This window comes from Larimichthys crocea, chromosome VII (genome assembly GCF_000972845.2).
Source record: "Larimichthys crocea isolate SSNF chromosome VII, L_crocea_2.0, whole genome shotgun sequence".
Taxonomy (NCBI): domain Eukaryota; kingdom Metazoa; phylum Chordata; class Actinopteri; family Sciaenidae; genus Larimichthys; species Larimichthys crocea.
The window spans coordinates 6,535,907-6,556,699 of NC_040017.1; the positions used below are offsets into that span (position 1 = coordinate 6,535,907).

The 20,793-nt window shown below is 40.1% G+C and overlaps 1 protein-coding gene across 1 annotated transcript in view; it reads left to right on the plus strand.

The window, feature by feature from the left end:
* The window catches only part of LOC104919397 (calsyntenin-2), a 238,843-nt gene that overhangs the window by 159,525 nt on the left and 58,525 nt on the right, over window positions 1-20,793 (plus strand). Inside the window, exon 5 of the mRNA XM_010731408.3 lies at window positions 4,174-4,323. Coding sequence (XP_010729710.3) covers window positions 4,174-4,323 — 150 coding nt within the window. The remainder of the gene's footprint in view (window positions 1-4,173; window positions 4,324-20,793) is intronic.

Consider the following 20,793-nt stretch of genomic DNA (forward strand, 5'->3'; position numbering starts at 1 on the left):
CTCACTTTCCTTGGGGCGATTCAGAGCGTATACTTAACTTTCATAATTTCTATAGTTTTGTACTACACTAAACTAAAGTCATATAAATTAGTAAACAGAGGAGAAGTCATCAGACTGAAGTACAGCTCCATTATGAAAACATTTTGAAGTTGAGAGTAGCGATGAATGTGGAAACATATCTGTTGCACATCGCTTCCGACCACAATAAAATAAAGCTCATTTAGCTGTAAAAGCTCACATAGCCATTTTATGACTCCATAAAGCCAGTCTGCAAATCTCTGATGGCTGAGGAACTCCAGACTATTTCTCAGTTAGATCTGGGTTTGTGGTGTGCATTTTGAAAATAAACAGTTTCACAAAAAAATATTATACATTATACATTTTAGAATAACTTCACAACCACTTCACTTATTGTACCGAACATTACTGCTTCTGTAACGTTCTGAAGTAACAGCCTTATTCCAGACTGAAGGAAAAAAGATGTTAATCTAAATACTGCATAAATTTTATAAACTCTGTCACAGAATTCATACAAAGCAAAGTAAAATATAGAGCCCAGTCGAATTTTGGGGCCCACACTGATATGGGGCTCACAGGCAGAGCGGGTCGTCCGCTAATCAGATGATCGGCGGTTCGATCCCCCAGCTCCCCGGTCTGCATGCCGAAGTGTTCAAAATACTGAACCCCAAGTTGCTCCCGAAGGCTGTGCCATCGGTGTATGAATGCTTAAATCCTTAAACTGATGAGCAGTTGGCACCTTGCACGGTAGCCAATGCCATCAGTGTATGAATGTGTGTGAATGGGGTTAATGAGATATGTAGTGTAGAGCGCTTTGAGTGGTCGGAAGACTAGAAAGGCATAAGTACAGTCCATTTACCAATAGTAAATACTATACACTTTTAATCTACATATCTCATTCACGTAGTCAAACACATTCATACATTGAGTGCACAATTATTAGGCAAGTGAGTATCTTGACCTTGTCGTCATTTCCATGCAAGCTATATAAACTTGAATGCTAATTGGATTTAAGCATTATCAGGTGATATGTATTTGTGTAATGAGGGAGAGTGTGACCTGAAGTGATCAACACCCTATATCGAGGTGTGCTTAGTTATTAAGCAACGCCTTTAAAAAAAAAAAAAAAAAAAAAAAAAAGGGTCAGAAAAGAGATTTAACAGACTCTGAAAAGTCAAAAATTGAAAAATGCATTTCAGAGGGATGCAGCACTTTTGAGGTAACTAATTGTATTGGTATTGGGCCATGATCAACAAACGTGCAAATAGTCAACAGGGTTGCAAGAAACATTGAGAAAAGGCGCAAATTACCTGCTAACCTACCTACCTGAAGCTAGCAGGAACCTATTAACCTCCAGAGCTGCCATATTCCAGGGATGCAACCTACCTGGAATGTTCAGAAGTAGAAGGTGTTCAGTGCTCAGAGACATAGCCCAGGTAAGGAAGGCTGAAACACAATCATCACTGAACAAGACTCATAAGCAGAGATGTATAAAGTACTGGAGTAAAGGAGTGGAGTAGAAGTACAAGTGCTATATCAAAAAACTGACTTGAGTAGAAGTTGAAGTGTCTTTAAACACCATACTTAAGTAAAAGTACTAAAGTATTCAAAATGTTTTGTACTTAAGTATTGCAAGTAGAAGTATGTAAAAAATTGCTACTCGAGTACTGAAAGTAAAAGTACAAGTAAAAGTACAAGTACAAGTACTGTTGTTTATATTATTTCAAATATTTATTAAGGCACAACTTCTAATGTTACAGTGTTACAATGTTCATGGTAGAGTTCTGTGATTTCCCATGGTCTGTGAATGCGTCTGAATGAATGCAAGAGCGAGGGGGCGGGGGAACAGGTGAGAGAGCGCACCTGGGTGAGTCAGGTGTATGACGTACGGCGCACGAGCGAGGTTAATGTGTGAGACAGTCACCGAGTCCTGGAACCAAACCGTTCAGCAATAAATGCAGTTTGTTCAATATCGCCTCGTCATTCATCACGTGTCCGGCTGGACGCTACAGTAGTAATGAGTAACGATTCAGCACATGAAAAATGTATCGGAGTAAAAGTATTAAATTCATCAAAAATATGTAGTCCAGTAAAAGTGGAAGTTAGGGGAAAAAATAATACTCCAAAAAAGTACAGATACTGCATTTTAGTACTTAAGTACAGTACTTAAGTAATTCCACTTCGTTACTATACATCTCTTCTTATAAGTTGAAACGTCAAGATTGGGCCAAGAGATATTTGAAGACAGATTTTTCAGTGGTTTTATGGACAGACTCTTGACAGACCAGATGGATGGGCCTGTGACTGGATCACTAATAGGCACAGAGCTCCAATTCAAGTTAGACGCCAGCAAGGTGGATGTGGGGTACTGGTATGGGCTGGTTTTATTAAGAATGAGCTAGTTGGACCTTTTCAGGTTTAAGATGGAATCCCAAACCTACTGCCAGTTTTTAGAAGATAATTTCTTTAAGCAGTGGTACAGGAAAAAGTCTATATCATTCAAGAAGGACATCATTTTTATGCAGGACAATGCTCCATCACATCCATGACATGGTCCCCACCCTCACCTGACCGAAACCCTATTGAGAACTCGTGGGCCCTTCTTAAACGTGAGATTTACAGTGGGTTATTTAGTTGCAAAGTGATTCTCCACACTAATAGTTGCCTAATAATTGTGCACACAGAGATATTCCCAAACTCTTTTCCTTTGTTAAATACTCAGGTTTGAGGTTTATTAATATTTTGGATTGATTGAGAGCACTATTTGTTCAAAAATAAAATTAATTCTCTGGTATACAACTAATAATTGTGCACGTGGTGTACACTGACAGCATTGGCATCCATGCAAGGTGCCAACTGCTCATCAGCTCAGAAGCTAATCACATTTCTACACATTCACAGCCTTCAGTTCAGAGTTCATTAAGGACACTTCAACATGCAGACTGGAGGAGCTGGGGATCGAGCCTCCGATCTTCTGATTAGTGGACGACCCTGGATTGTACAATGCATGCTCCAATACCAATCGATGTGGGATATCTGCCGATATGATCAGTCAATCAATATTCATCAGGCTCTAGTAAAACATTTGACTTGTCAAGTAGAGTATGTGGTATCAAATGCAATTGTTTATATTATGGATTTTTCCTCCCAGTTGACCAAACAAATTCAACAAGATGCCAATTTATACTGAGTAATTTAGTAATGGCCATGAAATCAGATTAATGCATGTATTTATGTATGCACTTAGTGATTACTGAATGTAACTTTTGTCTTCACACATGCACTGCAAAACTGTGTGTGTATGTATGTGTAGCAGATACTAAAAGAAAATCGCTGTTCTCTGTAATCACTTGCATTTGTTTCAGTTCAGCTGAATTTACTACATAGTTTATCTCACTTTATTTATATCTCACTCCTGTTTTGAAATCTCATAACGGCTCATTAACACTGCGTTGACCAGCGGTCATTACCAAGCTTTTGAGCTGCAGATAAAATTGTAATTTTCTGATCACGACATCATCAGACCAAACCAAACGCACAGAAGTACAGATTAATGACAGCAGCTGTGCTGTGAGTTCGGTTATACTGGTATTTTGAGAAGAGTGATCAGAGACAGGGTAGAAGTAACAAAAGGTTGTCAAAGCCAAACTACAGCTAATAAGCATCTGTTATCACAACTAAATGAGCTCCAAACACATACACATACATACTTGTAATACATGCTGGCCTATAAATGCGGCTGCTGAGGAGCAGATGTTCTGCATCTGAAATGCTTTTCACTGATGCAAAGTAAACACTGAAACACAGAAAGCAAAACTCCACAGAATGAGTGCTTTGTTTTAGAGACAGCTTGACACATGGATGACAGCATAACTTCACCACTTCCTCTCCAACCACACAACAAGAAGACTATTTTGCTTATTGACATCATGTTAGCTGATTTTTCTTGGCTTTAAAGGTCTTAAAAACATCAAACGCTGCAATTTGTGGCTGTCAGTGTGCCAAGCGGCTCAGAGCGAAACGTGTTCATCGTGAGACGCAAGCGGAATTTACTCTACAACACATCTCATTTTAATGAGTTTGCTTTAAAAAAAAAACAACAACAAAAAAAACACTTGAACTTGACATTGAACGACTCTCTTTTCTTTGCTCAAGGTAACATCCGGAACACAGAGAAGCTGAGTTTCGACCGCCAGCAGCAGTACGAGATCCAGGTGACAGCCTGGGACTGTGGCCAGAAGAGAGCCCTGCACAGCGTCCCCGTCCGCATTGACGTCAAGCCTGTCTGCAAACCCGGCTGGCAAGGTGAGCCTTCGTCTTATAAACTCACGTGCTCTGTTTTCAGGGAGGTCTCACTGTGCAGACGCCACAGTTTGAGTGCAATTACGAACATTAGTGCAGACTGTGCAGTGATGGAGCTGTGTGTGTTCTTTTTAAGCTCACAGCACCACAGATATGATTACTTCATTTACGTCATTACTTCAGTGTGTGTGTGTGTGTGTGTGTATGGTACTTGCTTCAGTCTGCACACTTTATTTTTCTCCATTTGTGCTTATCATACTGTCTGGGTTTCTCCTCTTACTTTACCTACCATTCTAGATTTCTCTGTCTCTCCCAATCTCTCGTTTTCTCTCTTTTCTTTCGCTGACTCCCTTTCTCTCTCGTTCCCTCCGCAAGGAATAGGCCTGTCAAGTTTAGCTGGTGTGATCAACAGCACTTTACTAAGAGCATCATGACACAGCCAACACAGCCCTTAGCACATCAGAAAGCAGCCATGGCAGCCTTAACAAGGCCCACGGTAAGGCAAAGACAAGTGTCTGCGGTGAGCGCTGCAGCAACAACACAAACGGCGCTTGAGATAACTGCAGACGCAATTTACACTTGTCAGAGAGGGCGGCAGTGCACGCGATAAAGGGCGAAATCATGCTCCGAGCGCAGCATCACATGTAACCGTGCGCAATCTGAGTTGTTCTGTCATTAACAAGGTGATTCATGGGCTGGATTTCTCTGGATTCTGGCCATTTATCGTCCCACAGGACGTGATGTGAGCAGGCGGGTGATAAACAGCGGTAAATGGCAGCGGCTCAGTGGCAGCCACTGAACCCTGCAACAACTGTTAATGTTAATGTGTTGTTAATTGGCTCATATTCAATCTTCCAATCTGTGTTTTCTCGAAACAAGTGGCACCACCCGCCTGTGGTTTTTAGATGAATTTGCTTGTTTCAGGTCTGAGTCAGAAACACAATGTCTGTATCTTAAAAGAAAGCATCAAGAAAATGACATCTTGGAACATTAGTAGTACCGTGACTCTAAATAATTTCCTATGGTGTGAACTTTTTAACCAGACTGAGGACTGATTTCATGTCACCAAATCAAACAATGAAGAAGAAACAATGAAAGAAAAAAAGGGTAAAAGTTTTTACCCTTTGTTCTCAATTTCAAAATGAGTACATGTAAGTAGTACAAAGTCACAGTGGCAGCACTTGACAGCACACTGTGTAGTGTGTTTTTTTCTTCTTCTGCTTAATGCCAAGGGGTAAAGTTTCAGACAAGGATCAGAGCAAGTGGAATCTGAGATTTCATGATGTATAAGCATTCAGAAACTACAGGCTGCACATAAAAGACATTTTCAAACAGTGGTAGTCGCACAGTTGTACAGTTTTCACATAATCACATCTTGTCACACATTTTCTTGCACCAGGAACACTTGGGATGCACATATCCAACATATGCAGTTACTGTGGGAGTATGTACAAGTTCAGCACATACGCAGTGACACGCAAGCACACAGAGCAGCCATGGCTGTCGTGGGTGCACAGTGACATTAACTCCCCCTCTAGGCTCTCAGAGATAATCCTGTCTTTGAAGCCTGTTTGCGATATATATGTGTGTGTCTGTGTTTGTGTGTGTGTGTGTGCATTTTTCAAATTAGGATTTTCAGCACTCTATTATGGCAAAGAGATGCACACAAACACACACACAAGCTACAGATACGCTCTCCCTTGATGAAATGCCAGTCGTCCCTATGAGTGTTGTTTGGCAGCAGAGATGAAGGGAAGGATGGAGAGGGAGAAGTAAATGCCATGGTCACAGATCAGGGGGTATTTAATAGGGCTAGTGGTTGTTGTATTAAAGGTAGTAGCTAGTGTGGGAATGTCACACACACACACACACACACACACACAAGCTGTGCTTCACAACAGTAATCTGTCTGTTCATATTAGCTATGGTCTCCAGTTCTGGACAGCAGGGCTCAGCTGTGTGCCCTCACATGGCTTGTGGAAGCTCTTTTTACTGACAGGTAGTGCCTATTCTTCCATATGAATGCACATAAACACATACATGTGTATAGGTGGGCAGCAAGCTTTTTACTTTCTATACAGCTACCATTTATAAAATTCTGTAACACTGATGGGGCTTAATCATGAGTACTTTTATATTTTTTCAACTTACTGACCCCTGTACTTTTTCTTACTTTTACAAAACATGCAGGCAAAACATTTACTGCAGGTATTGCCAGTGAACTGTTATTCTGTCACACGTCTTTCAGTGTTTCAGACGTTCAGGATCATCTGGTCTTTCTGCGTCAGACAGCCCCTCCGATGCGACCCAGCCAGGGTTAATCAGGCCCCAGCTTGTGTCCAAGCAGTGTGTGTGGTCCACAGGTTGGCCCTCTTGATCCACAACCGTTTGATGCCTCATTAATGTACTTCATGGTACTCTTCCTTGTGTGATGCCAAGGAGCTTGAAGGCCCTGCATAAAGACAGACCAGAAGATTCTCTACAGCCAGCTTTGATGGGCACGCATTTTCAAACACCATCCTTGACTTTGGCACTTGTCTACTAGCTCTGCAGACTTAAATTTGCATTTTTGTTCTACTTTCATTTATCTTCCTCCTAAACCGTCTTGTTAGCTTACAGATATGGATAGATTGCAGCCAGTCTTTTAAAATAAAAAAACATTTTCTAGTTCCACTGAAGATACATAATGAATTATATACTTATATGCATCTATTAGAATTCTGGATGAGTATAATCCAACTTATCTGTAACCATGGTAAGCTTTTTGGTGGAAGTGATATGGGCTCAAAACCATGACCCTGACTGTCGGGTTAATAGCATCCATATTAGTGCAACACATCCGAATGACAGCACATGCCTTGCAACACCTTGCCATGCTGAAGTCTCTTTCTTTGACTTGACCCAGCCTGCATCTACACCTGTCCAATGTCGCCGTCATGGCTGCGTTGTCCACTGCTTTGATGGCAGTTAGATGTAGCACACTTGGAAGTCTTGACTAACTCAGCACGCTACACAACTTGACAGACTGCAGTCATCTCACAACTAGATCACTGTAACACCATCCCAACAGGGCCTCCCACCCTGCACAGTGAAACCCTATCAGATGATCCAAAACGCAGTAGCGCGCCTGATTTTCAATTAACCCTCAAAGGACGCACGGGATACTCTGCTGCTCGTCAAGCTCTACTGACTACCTTCAGCAGCCCGCATTAAATTCAAATCACTAATGCTTGTCTGCAAAGTAGTCTCCGGTTCTTCACTCACTTGCTTAAATGCCCTTGTATGTTACATCCTGACCATTGTGCTCCTTCAATGAACGACGCCTAGCTCTTGCCACAATAATGCTCAGGGCAATGCAGACTCTTCTCATCTGTTGTTCCCTGTAGGTGGAATGTCCAGTTCCTACCAAATCAGGGGTGTCCCTCTCTACCTTTAAAAACACTCCTGAAGATCCAGCTCTTCAGAGAGTACCTCCTCTCCTAGCACTACCAGCAACTGGAGATAATTAATCTACCCCCCTCTGGAACTGCCACAGGACTTATCGCTGCACTAATAAGTCCTAGTCACACTGTACCTTGATTGTTTCCTTTGGTTGCTCTGGATAAAAGCATTAGCTAAATGACTTAATGATTAAATGTAAATGTAACTTCCCTCCAGCTTTGGGATGGTCACAAAATTGGAGCCAACAGGAAGGAAGACGTAAAACAGGAAACTATATTTTTCCCTGCCTGTCCAAAATAATTAAAAACTTTTCAAACTGTTATGGTCCTATCTCATCTCTTCATCTCCCTCATTTCTGCTGTCCACACAGGAACACACACACACACACACACACACACACACACACACAAAAACTAATAACAGAATGAGTAGACAGAGGCGAAGATAAGTGAGAGTAAGCAGGCCGCTGCACAGCTTCCTCTCTTGATTAGATGGGATTTTTATCAGTTTTATTTGTGTAACACGGTTTGTTTCTACCCCCACAATAGACAGTGGACAGAAAGCTTTATGTACTTAGTCTTACAGCCTACAGGCCTGAGACTAGCACTTTGAGAAAACAAACAGAACTGGAAAACAAATGCTTCACTTTTCTATTTCCTTGCTGCCTTGGAGAGAGTTTAAATGTACAAACAAAATGACCGCACCTTGAATTTCATTTCATTGATTTAATTTACCTCTAAACAAGCCATTCAGGATCAGGATTTGTGTTTTTATTGTGTTTTCACATGTTATATTTTATATAGTCACTGCCCGATTAAAAAAAAAAAAGAATTTAGAATCTTATTGACCAATGAAAAGATCTTTTGTTACATCATGTATGTGGGATAGATAGAAGTAGGGTAATTATCTATAATAGTAAAATAGCTTTAATGAGGCTACTATTGATAGTTTACCAACTGAGGTGGATATAAACAGCAACAAGCTCAGCACCATTTATTAAAAAAAGTGTATATCCATTTTTGCTTAGGATCCATGTAAATCCATTTAAAGTGGTAGATGGAGATTTCTCATCCCCCTGAAAAATATGTGGTTTTCGTCACATAGCAACATGTCCATCAGACACATCCTTTTAACTTGTGATCTTCCAGATCATGCTGACCTGGAAAATTCTCATAAAGTAAGGACGGAAGCTACCCAAGATATTATTGGCCTATTATTTTTAGTTTCCCTAAAGACAGCTACACTGTCAACAAATTGGTTGTCTTCAAATGAAAAAAATAAATAAATATGTTGTGCTTGTGGGAATATCTACCATTGCTATCTTCTTAGTTTAAACAAGACTAATAGGAGCGCTTTTTAGGCACAGTGGTGCTTTTAGCTAAATGCTAACATTAATTTGCTAAAATGCTCACAGTTATGGTGCTAAAAATAATGAGGAATCTATTAATAATATATCCCCTTTATAGCTGTATGTGGGGACGTGTTTGAAAATCAGAAATGTCAGCAAATAATTGCCAGGGTGCTTGTGTTGATCAGGAGCCAGACGAACCATCAGTTTGTGCTACAGGACTGTAAAAAATGTCCCATTAAACCTCAATGTGCTTTCCTCACCTATAAAACATGAGCCAGGTCCATTTCTGTCATGTATGTCGTCCACGACAGATGGGGTAGTCACACACACACACACACACACACACACACTCATAAACAGGACAAACCCACCTACACTGACACACAGAGCTTAGCACAGGCCTTGAGTGACAGATTGCCACATCGATGAAAAAGTAAATCTGCATATTCATGTCCATCCTTTGTGTTTTGAGCATAGCTCTGAGCTTTCTGCGTGTGTGTGTCCACATGTTTGTGTGTCACGTGGGTGCACCTAGCCTGCCGTTTTACCTCTAAACACACTCAAATTAAAAACTAACCCCGTTTGGTTGTCAGCCAAGGCAATTAGTGTGAACCCCAACCACAGTTCAGCTTTCTGAACTATCAGGGAATAATTAGAGCAATAAAAGGTGTTTGTAATGAGACCCATGGAAGAGTATGGGATAGATGATTACTGGAAAGAAATTGTTGAATATTTGCCGTTGAGGACAGCAGTGTTTTGTAGCATCTCATGAGGAATTATTGAACTTTTCAGTGAATATCTAATATGTGTAATAGCATTTATAGAATTCTACTTGTGAAGCTGAAAAACACTCCATACCATACTTGTTTGATGTCTCTATTATGTCTCATATCTCTACATATCTCTACAAAATTGAAAGGAAGGGAAATTAATTGACACACACTACATTGATTATCCTGGTGGGACATTTTTGTAAGGAGAACTTAATAAAAAATGTATATTTTTTAAATATGCAGTGTAGGAGATGTGACTATTTATTAAAAATGCATGCACCGCACAGTAGGGTGGGTGGGTTGAAATAAGGGTTGGACCAATCTCAATAGTATATGTTTTGAAATGAACATACAGTGTATTCTTCATATTTTAAGTGTAAGGTAAAGGTTTTTATTGGACAGAAAAGAAACCATGCCATCACAGCAATGGCTTTGAAAAAGACACCATGATGAATTTCTAAAGGGAGATTATATCTCGCAGTCAGAGTCAGGAAGATGTCATAGCAAGTTTAAAAAGATAGTTTGGCCCTGAAAATGCTGACCGCACAGCAGGGAACCTCAGTCTTATTAAAGGTAGATATGTAACGAGGCGAGGATGAAGATGTAGAGTCGTACTTGCAGAGTGATGGGTGTTGTAGTGCACTCTAACACATCGACAATTTAATCCAACAGTGGCTGTTCTCTTAATCAGCACCCAAGAAGGTAAAAGCACTTGTGCTAATTAACTCGCAAATAAAAAGAGACAAACTAAACCAAAGGAAAGTAATGTAACTAAACTTCACTTCACACAGTTCTGTACCTGCTGTACATGTATGTTAATGCACCACATTTTATAGGCTTTCAAATTTAACCGACACAAAAGTCGGAGTTGCAGTTGAAGCTTTACAGATGTCTCTTTTATAGTGGTGGATGTGGAATGCGGAAAGTTGCAGTACCAATGGCCCCAGAGGGCGGGTCTGGGCCATGCTGGGGACGCTGCTGAGGCAGATGACCGTGTATAGTGACATCGCAACCATACAAAAGTACTGAGGGCTTGTTTAAAAGAGCAGTTTTTCAATAGAGGCTTTGTGAATTTCACTGTGGATTTAACTTATCTCTTGATACTTTCAGCATTTATATAACACTTCTACAATATGGGGCCTTTAATCATCATGCTACCACAAGCTTGTTAATGTGCTTCAGGGACATCTGTGTGCATGCTTGTAGAGCACAATACTGATGATTATAATAGTACTATATTAATAATTTAAAAATATATGATTAGTATTATTCCATAACTGGCTTAAACCCTCAGGGTATCATACCAGAACAGCTATTCCTTCCGGTTTAAGGAAATGTTCAGAACAATCCGATCACATCGGAAGAAGCCGCACAACTGTACAAACGTTAGCTGTTGGCTAACAACGATGTGTGTTCACGTGACAGATCACCTGCTGAGTGATCTAAGAGCTGATCGGGACCTCATGTTCTTTATTTTGTTTTGGTTTATTTCCCGTATCTCTACATCTTCCTCTCATCTCTGATGCACAAAAAACTAAAGCAGCCCTGCAGACGTGTTGAATTCATGTCCACTCACTTCTTCGCTATTCGCTTTGCACACAACCATGCCTGCCTCTAAAATCAACATCGCGTTCAGTCCTAACACACCTCATCAACAACACACATACACAAGTACAAAAAAAATCATAAAGTCAGCAAACTGACTCAGGAATATCCATCATACACGTATATCTATATCTATCTCCTGCTCATATCAGAGAAAACAGATAACAATTCCCGATCAAGGGTTTTATTGCTTACAGTTTCAACTTTTTATATGTAAGACTGTTCTGACGGTTAAATTGTCTTGATCCAAAGCTTAAAACAAAAGCATAACAAACACAGAAACACTTGCAAACAAAGTTTTTTGAATATGATATGCTTATATTTTGCTAAAAAGGTGTGAGACTCTCATAGTGTGTTAAAGTTAATGGAAAGTTCAGCTTCAGGTATCTGACATCAACACACACTCTAAAGGCCCACGTGATCTCGCATGAATGTGGCCGGCTCATGGCCTCTCGTCTCTCGTGCCCGGTGTGAGTTGACGCTGGGCAGAGGACGGAGCTAAACCGCGGCTCAGCCGTTCCGCGGCGCTTACGTCCCCTGTGTGAGTCCCCAGTCAGGCTTTTCTCCTTTTGAGGCAGGCAGCTACATTTTCTGCTTGACTCTCCAGTAAGTGTAAGTGTGTGTGTGTGTGTCAGCCAATGGTCCTGATCTCTGATAAAACTAGGAAGAGGATGAATTAGAGGGAAGAAGCAAAATGAATGGCTTGGCATCTCCTTTTCCCTTTCCCACTAATCTCCTCCTCTTTTCTTGCTTCCTTTCTAATCTCAGACTGAGGCTGTCTGGCTGCTGCTTTAGCACTTTTCCTTGCCTCTTTGGTATTAGCTTGTTTCCCCTTATTATTTCTTACTTTCCTCCCTTTTCCCTTCCCTTGTCTTTGGTCTCATCTTGCCACCTGACTTATCAGTTCACCCTCACGCTCATGTTTCTTTCATTCCCTCATCTTTCTTCTCTGATCCTCTGCTAGTTTGAAGTAGGAATTCAGAAGTCTCCGGTGTAAATCACAGTCACTGGATTCTTCTCTTACTCCACCTTTCACTGTTATTGCATTACACCTCACACACAGACACAGACACACACTCACACACACTCACACACACACACCCATTACACACACTTCTTATCACAGGGATCAACTCATGTGAACCCTCTGTACCCTCCTCCCTGGCTTCAGGCAGGAGGAATGGATGAATGGTGGCAGAGGTAAAGAGATAGACAGGGGCTTGACATCGCGGGTGCACCTTATTGTGTCAGAGCAGAGCAATGGCTGGATAAAAAGGAAACGTGTGTGTGTGTGTGTGTGCTGTGTGTGTGTATTTGTACACATTTTCAGGGTATGGGTGTAGGAGAGGCAAGGAGAAAGATAACTTTCACACACCTTGTAACTCATTGTAGATACATCTCGTTCACACACAGATGTATGCACAAAATGGCATGACATGTACACAGTGTATATAGTACACAGTGCACACAAACATACCTATGTTAGAGTGATTACACTCCCTCGGTTCTTGTCTGGCTGCCTGGTGAGATTGGAGTTTCCTTTATAGTGCCACTTCAGTGTCAATGCGACATTGAGCGATCACGATTACAAAGACAAAGAGAGGGAAAGGGGATAAGAGAGGGAGATGTGAGAAGGATAAAACAGCAGGGTGTGACTGAATGGAAGAGGAAAAGGATCAGTAGAGTTCAGGGAAAAGATAAAAGATTAGTTTTTATGTCTGGGGTAAAGGTTCTACCCAAGGGAGGTACTTTTACGATCAAGGTTTCATCAGGCTGGTGGTGCAATCATGTAGAAGTATAGCGTGTGTAGGACGGCTGTGATGTCAGTTTACCAGCCGATCTACAGTACAGTTCCATCCTGACCCTGACCGATGGCTATGGAGCTTTGGATAGTGGCTGAAGAGCAACACGCTGGGAAAACCTCCCCATGGGTTTGAGCAGATTATAGTGTGTATCCCAACAAGCCTCGGATTCCCTCAGGATCCCCCTGTGAAGATGCCCGATTAGTGTGCTGCCATCACAAGCAGAATGAAAATAAAGGTGGAGAACCTCAGAAAAGCACTTTCTGGCTGCTTTCTTTCTGATTCCAAGTCTCCACTCAAAACAACCAGTATTATATTGTCATTTTCACTCAATCCTCAAAAGCATTAGAGGTACACTAGACATGAAATTGGGGTTCTTTAAATGGAGGCTTCGCAAAGAATCCAGCAGAATTAGAAGTTGCATGATTTTATTAGGAATGATCCCATTAGTGATTTTCTATATTGTTTCTGTCAGGTGCAGCCCAGAGCAGATCTGTGATTTCCTGCTCTGTAAGCAGATCTCTAAATTCTGCTGTGACATATAAAATGCAGAGATGAAAATATTTATGATGTTTGATGAACTTGCTTCAAAAAGACAAATTTTTAATAAGTCATATATCGCGTTGGCTTGGATACACAGTAAGAATACACCCACACAAAACACATTATGCAACATATGTTATTGAGTTTTCTTTTCATGGATATGAAGCACTTGAAAAAAATCAACTTAGGCAGATGGAACGAGTTTAAATGGATGTAATTGCTGTCTGAAAGATTTCCTTCAACTCTTTTGGGTTCATTATTTTCTAACATGACATTTAGACTGTGTTCCAAATCCATACTACTATGTATGAAAACTATATTACACTTTATTACAGTTCACAGGTTTTTATTCTAATAAATACTACAAGAAAATGATACATGACATGTGCACCGCTTTTAAAAGCCAATGCCAATTAAACTTGACAAAGAACATACTGTCTCTGTACAGAATTTAATACTTTTTTTTTTGTTTTCCAAGGACTTTTTTTCTACCTTTATTCAGTCAGGTTTCACCATAAGCAAGAACACCCGATCACACAGTTACGCATTAACCTGGAAGCTGCCGAGTAAAACCATAATCTGATTAAGGGTATTGCTCAAGGGTAGTTCAGTGGTGCTAATGAAGGATTTATCCTGCCTGGTTTGAATTGATGACCTTCTGATCGCAAGCTTCCTTCACTAACCCTTTTATTGAATTTGAATTTAAATGTTTTTTTTATGCAAAGATTGAAAATGTGCATACAAACAAGTGAATCGCAGATGATTCTGCCTTTTCTTTTTTGACATCAGGAAACGTTTGTTACAGGTTGTCGTTCTTTGGTGAATTTATTTTTCCCAATTTCAGCAAAACATGTGAAACTCTTCAAACTCTGAAAACTGATTTGCTTGGCTACTTAGCATTCATTTAGAGTTGTGTTTTTGGCCACCTACCAAATGTCCCAATATTCACGACTCTGGAGGGAAATATCTGGCTATTTAGCTGCTAAATGCTCCACAGGTGTAGCGTAGTTAGTTGCCAACTCTTTTCAGTCTAATTTTTAGTGCTCAGAAGTTAGTGCATGTTAGTGGGTGTTTAAACTTTTAACTGAAAACAGCTGCCTGCTGCATCTTAAAATTAGAGAGTGAACTAAAACACTAAGTTTGAAAACCAAAGCATTGAGTGGAAAGTTGCCGTAGAGCACTGCAGTACCGAGGGGAGTGGCAGAATCAGATGATATTTCTTTATGGCTTTATGAGAAAGAGAAACTTCTTTCACATATAAAGTCATCAGGTGATCCATTCACAATAGAATATTGATTATTGCAGCTTCAAAAACCCAATACTTGCTCTGTTCAAAAAGAACATTTGAGAACCCCTCCTCTGTCCAGATACGTAAAATCGCACTCCCATCATCGAACATTCAAGAAGGAAGACAGATTCCACTCCCATCTATTTTATTATTCATCCTTTTGTCTTGTTTTCACTTTTCACTTTTACAAGCCGTACATTTTTTCAAACAAGTATGAGCTCTCTCTGCACTCAAGAAAGAAAAAGGAGTAAAGTCTTCTGTAGTGAGCACAAAGAGCATGCCCAGAAGCATTAAAATGAATGCTTCTGGGGCATTGTTGGGGAAGAAAAGAGAGAAGGACAACCAGGAAAGAGAAGCAGATGGAGATGGAGGCGGACAGAGGTAGAGAGTAAAGGGAAGGCAAGGAAGGAAAAGAGGAGCAGCTTGCTCTTTTAAATGGAAATTGGCTGCCTCACCAATGGCTGGGACGAGTAATGACGACCCCTCCCTGACTACTTGAACATAGTGTCAGCATTTTTTACACACACACACACACACACACACACACACACACACACACGCCCACGCACAATGTTCACATAGCCATCATCCCACATACTCCACATACACCTTTTAAAAGCATGCAAGAACTTACTGATGACACACGTACACACTCTGCCACACCCTCCAGAGACGGGGAACAGTGTGCAAGTGTGATGATGCATCATTTTCTTAAGCACCTCTATCCATCTTCCCTTCTTCACCATCTCTCACTCTCTGCTTTTCACCATCTTCAGAAAGATGGTGGAAACTTGCCTCAGCTGTATGTTTGTACGGATACATGAGTGGATCTGCCTACACACACTTTAGGTTTCTGCATACAAAGACAGAACTCCCGAAAGATCGCCTGTGTGTCTCATAATCTGACAGATAGACAAAACAGTCACTGCAAATACGACTCATGGCCAAACATTCTTTAACATTCATTAATGGTATGGTATGGTATGGTATGGTATGGTATGTGCATATGAAAAATAAACCAATAAACGTATTCTTTGCCATGTGTATGAGACAATTACTGACCTTAATATGTTGTCACTGCCTTAACTTTTGGAGCTGGACCTTCCAAAGATCAATAGCTAAGAGGAGGTTCCAGTGATATACAACATCCCAGCGGTTCTGACTGACTGCAACTGTGAGACCCTTGACTCAGCTCTTTTAAATCAAATTGTTGGAAACTGCTACTGCACAAGCAGTTTTCCATAAAGGCTACAGTAAATGAAGGTGGGAATATCCTAAATCCAACCAAATGAAGATATCTGAATTATTTAATTCAATTTAATTTATATAGCGCCATATCATACAAAAGTTATCTCCTGACACTTTTCATGTAGAGCAGGTCTCGTACTCTTTGTGCCAAGTTAACATCAGCAACTAACAAGGGCAGAACACTCTTTCTAATATTATTTACAGAGACCCAACAGTTCCACCATGAGCGAGCGCTTGGCGACTGTGGTGGGGAAAAACTTCCTTTTAACAGGCAGAAACCTCTGAGAGAGAGAGGAGGGGAGAGGTTTGAGTAGAGTTTTCAGTAATGGGAGATGTGACTACATCTTCAACCAATACCTTGCCTGACTAGGCATAAGTATATCATTAAAGCACTAAGCACTAAAGCACCATTCTGATGTTTATACCTGTGAGGCATAATGAATTGTACAAAATGACATAAAGGCACACTTTTGTAAAGTTTCTAAATGCGTTCATGGTGTTGGACACCAAACATGAAAAGTATTTGTGTGAAAATAAAAAAAAGCATGAGATCGAAGTTCAAATCTTGCATGTTTTCACCTTCTCAAACCTTGCTAATCACTGCACGATGTGGGTGTTTTAATGCTTTGACAAATTATTTTGAAATCAAGGTAAACTCACTTTCATCCTCTTTTTAAAAACCCTTTTCAAGGTTGACATTTTGACTCTTAAAACACAGATGCAACTCATCATTACCAATGGGCGCATTCTAGTTATGTGTTCCAGTTCAGAGCCTTGATATTTCATCAGTGATAGTTTCACCTGTGCTCTTTCTACTATTAACAAGTCAGATTGTGTTTTGTTGCTCCGTAGACCTTTCTCACAGCAGACATTTTGACATGATAAGAGGAAAAGCACAAGTGGCATTAATACATTAACACACACTGTGCTGCTGTAATTAATGCTGTTACATACACAGTGCTTTTCCTTCAAGCACATGTCAAAATGTCTTCTGTGAAAAAGCGTTATTGCAAATGGAAAAGAAATTGGCAAAAGTCATACAGTAGTAATATACTACTAAAGTATATATTGTGTGTATGTTTTAATTGACATCCAATGAAATTTTGCCAGAAGGATTAATGGGCTCCATCTGTAAACCCATAATTATAACCCATAAATTATCAACATTTTCCTCTTTTATGCAGGTTACAATGATAAGTACAAAACCTGCTCACTCGCACACATAAAAGCATTTGGTATTTTATTTAAATTTTTTTATGATCACAGCCCCAGTGAGGAGTTTGTACCTCTGCACTTACTTGTCTGACTTGGTTTTCATGTCTGCCTTGCTTTCTCTGCCTCTCGTCTTCCTCTCATATTTACAAAGAGAGAAACTCTTGGGTCCTCTGTGTGAGTTCTGTTCAGTGTACTGCAGGCAAGCCGGCAACTCAATGGAGACCAAATAGCTTCCTATTAAACCCACACTGCTTTTAAAACAGCTGAGTTTGAGTGCAAGGCTGTGTGTTATTGTGCCTCTGTGTTCTGAATGTACTTGTAGTTCACATAGGCATGTGAATCACATTGCGTGAGTTCTTTCTGTGTGAATTTTTGGCCATGTCTATGTGTAAATGTGTTTGTACTGTCAGTGTATTTTGGAGCTCATGCTGCACCTGTGCATGAAAACGTCAGCAGCAATTATTTAGCAGGGACACAATCGATGTTGGTGGTGGCTCTGAAAGATTACAGGGACCACTGTTTCATTAATGATAGCAGGCCTTGAATAAGACCCTGACCAAGTAAAGTGAATTGCAAGAATAGTAATGCAAAAACTAAATTATAAAGCTTCAAACTGTGTGTAGAGATGTTGAACAGTGCCAAAAATCGCTATGATGATGTTTTGGCCATGCAAACAGTAGTATCAAACAATGCATAATACAACACTGTACAACAACATCTGTGTCACTGAAGGGGGAAACACAGAAGAAATATCAAATATCAAGAACTGTTAAAACTAGCAATACTACACTGTAAAAAAACATAAGTATTGCCAACACGCACAAAGTGGTTCACAGTCTGACAAAGAATAATAAAAGGAACATATGTTTACATGTGAGCAGAAAACCTCAGCTTGGTTATAAGAAACTAAAATTCTGTTGTTTCTCACCCTGGCATGTGAATCTTTTCATAATGGGAATCTGACTTTGTCTTGAAGGTTATGACAAGAACTCCTTGTACGTAATTTGCTATCCAACTCTCTGTGGGCACTTGTAGCAAGTCACAGCTGCGAAACAGAAAAGTTGCAAGCTGTAGTTACATTCCTAAAAATAATACACAGAGCATAGCAAAATACAAAATACAATACAGTTATAGGTTAACAGTGTAATAGATACATTTTGTCATCACATTATGGTTGTCACATAAATGCAGTCTAGTAAAAAATACAAAGTACCTCAAAGTTCTACTCAAGTACAGAGCACTAAATGTACTTATTGTACATTGTACTGTAAGAATCAGCCTCACATTGCAATCATTTAGTACATTATGAAAAGCTTTTAGATTCACAGTTTGAAAGATTAAAACACACTTGTGTGTGCTAAAACACACAAAAAAATTCAATAGAGTCTGAGTCTATTGAACACAACATGAGCACTGTGCCATTACTTCATTGTCGATATATATCATACTTACTCCTCCAGGGCCCTCTAAACCACTTCAAAGAATGTTTTAATTAATTAACATTTCTATTCGGTATTGAATTCATATAGCCACCTGTGAGAGGAGCACACCATTGCTTAAGAACTATGGCAGGGAGAAGAACGGTGATAATGGTTTGGTATTGTTGTTTTTTTATCTTCCAGAAATCAAAACAAAGGTGCCATTATCAAAAATGTAAAAAGGACCGATTCAAAACAAAGATGTGTTTCTTTGTTTTGTCCCTGTCAACATACTTCAATGCAGTTGAGTGTTTTTTTGGCAAAGAAACCTTTTTCCATTTTCTTGCTGCAGCGTTTCCCATTATTAAAGACAAATGCCACTGTCAGATATTTATCAGTGATATGAGGCTATTTTTACAGGTCTCGTCTAAACCTAAGCTACGAAATGAAGAGTAAATTGTTTTTGCTTTGTAGTGAGAGTGTATGTCTGATCATTTTTTGTGCTTTTTCTCAGCAGCTCATATTTCTACTTCAGTGCTTCCACACTGTGTCAACAACCCCTACCTCTGGTCTTAGCATGAAGGGGAGTTGTGTATCAAAAAAGAAATGTGTCTTTTGCTGTGGAAACACATCAGCTACTGTACTTGGCGTTGTGATTTGTTTTCATGATATGCAGCACCCACACTTGTAACTCATCCCCTACCAGCAAACCCATTCCTCATTATATTTGAGGCCAGTGCACAATCACATTCATCATCAGCTTCTGTCGCTGTGGGGTCACTCACGGGCCCTTTATCTAGTGTTAGTAAAGCTTTGTGTGTGATATTATGACAAGGTGTGGGATTTAATACACTGACCTCTTGCACTGCACACTGATACAAACTGATGAGGGTCCTTCAAGGACAGGCATGATAAACAGAAATAAAAGTTGCATTAGGTGAGCTTTCTCTCATTATTCGGGCAAACATGCAGATACAGAAATACAAGATGAATGGTTAAGACACAAACACACAATGGCAGCATATTGAAGGAGCAAAAGATGCACATATGGAAGTTCAATATTTAGACTATGGACTGTGGTCAGTAGGTGCAGTGTGTGGTATTCTCCCAGTCTTTCAGGAACCAACAGAACAGACTGCACCCACAGGGAACTACGTAATTACCAGGGCTGCCAGCAAGGTCGATCAATCTTGCCTGCTTAGGATTTTTTTGCAGCCTACTATTATAGCTAATGGGTACTGGAATAGGTAATGCGATTCAGGGCAAGAATTCCCTCCAAAACATAACAAGACTAAGAGTCCACAGCCACTATGGCGGCTTTAGGAGGCTGTAATTAGGAAAAGTGGTGCTTTGTGCAAAATACTAATGTTAGCATGCTAACATTCTCACAGATAAAGTTGTATAGTTAGCAGTAAACATAAAGTACAGCTCAAGCTGATTGTCATTATCTTTGCAGGTCATAGACCACAGATGGAAAAGGATTAGGTTACCAAAGTCATTAGGACATATCCACTGGCGAACATGTATGACTCTACAAAATGTCCTGCCGATAGTAGATTTGGATTTTTACAGGATAGTTCACAATGTAAACCTGCAAGTGGAGCTAAATAAATTTTATGACATTTGTTGAGATCAGAGTGGACCACACTGACCTACAGTCAACCAACATTGCTATCCTTAGAGCCACACAGCTAGTGTAGCTAAAAGCCAGTTGGAAATAGCTTTTAGAAATGTGTCAAATGTGTGAGTAAGTGTGTAAGTGCCCATTTCTTCTACCTCAAAGTGGCAA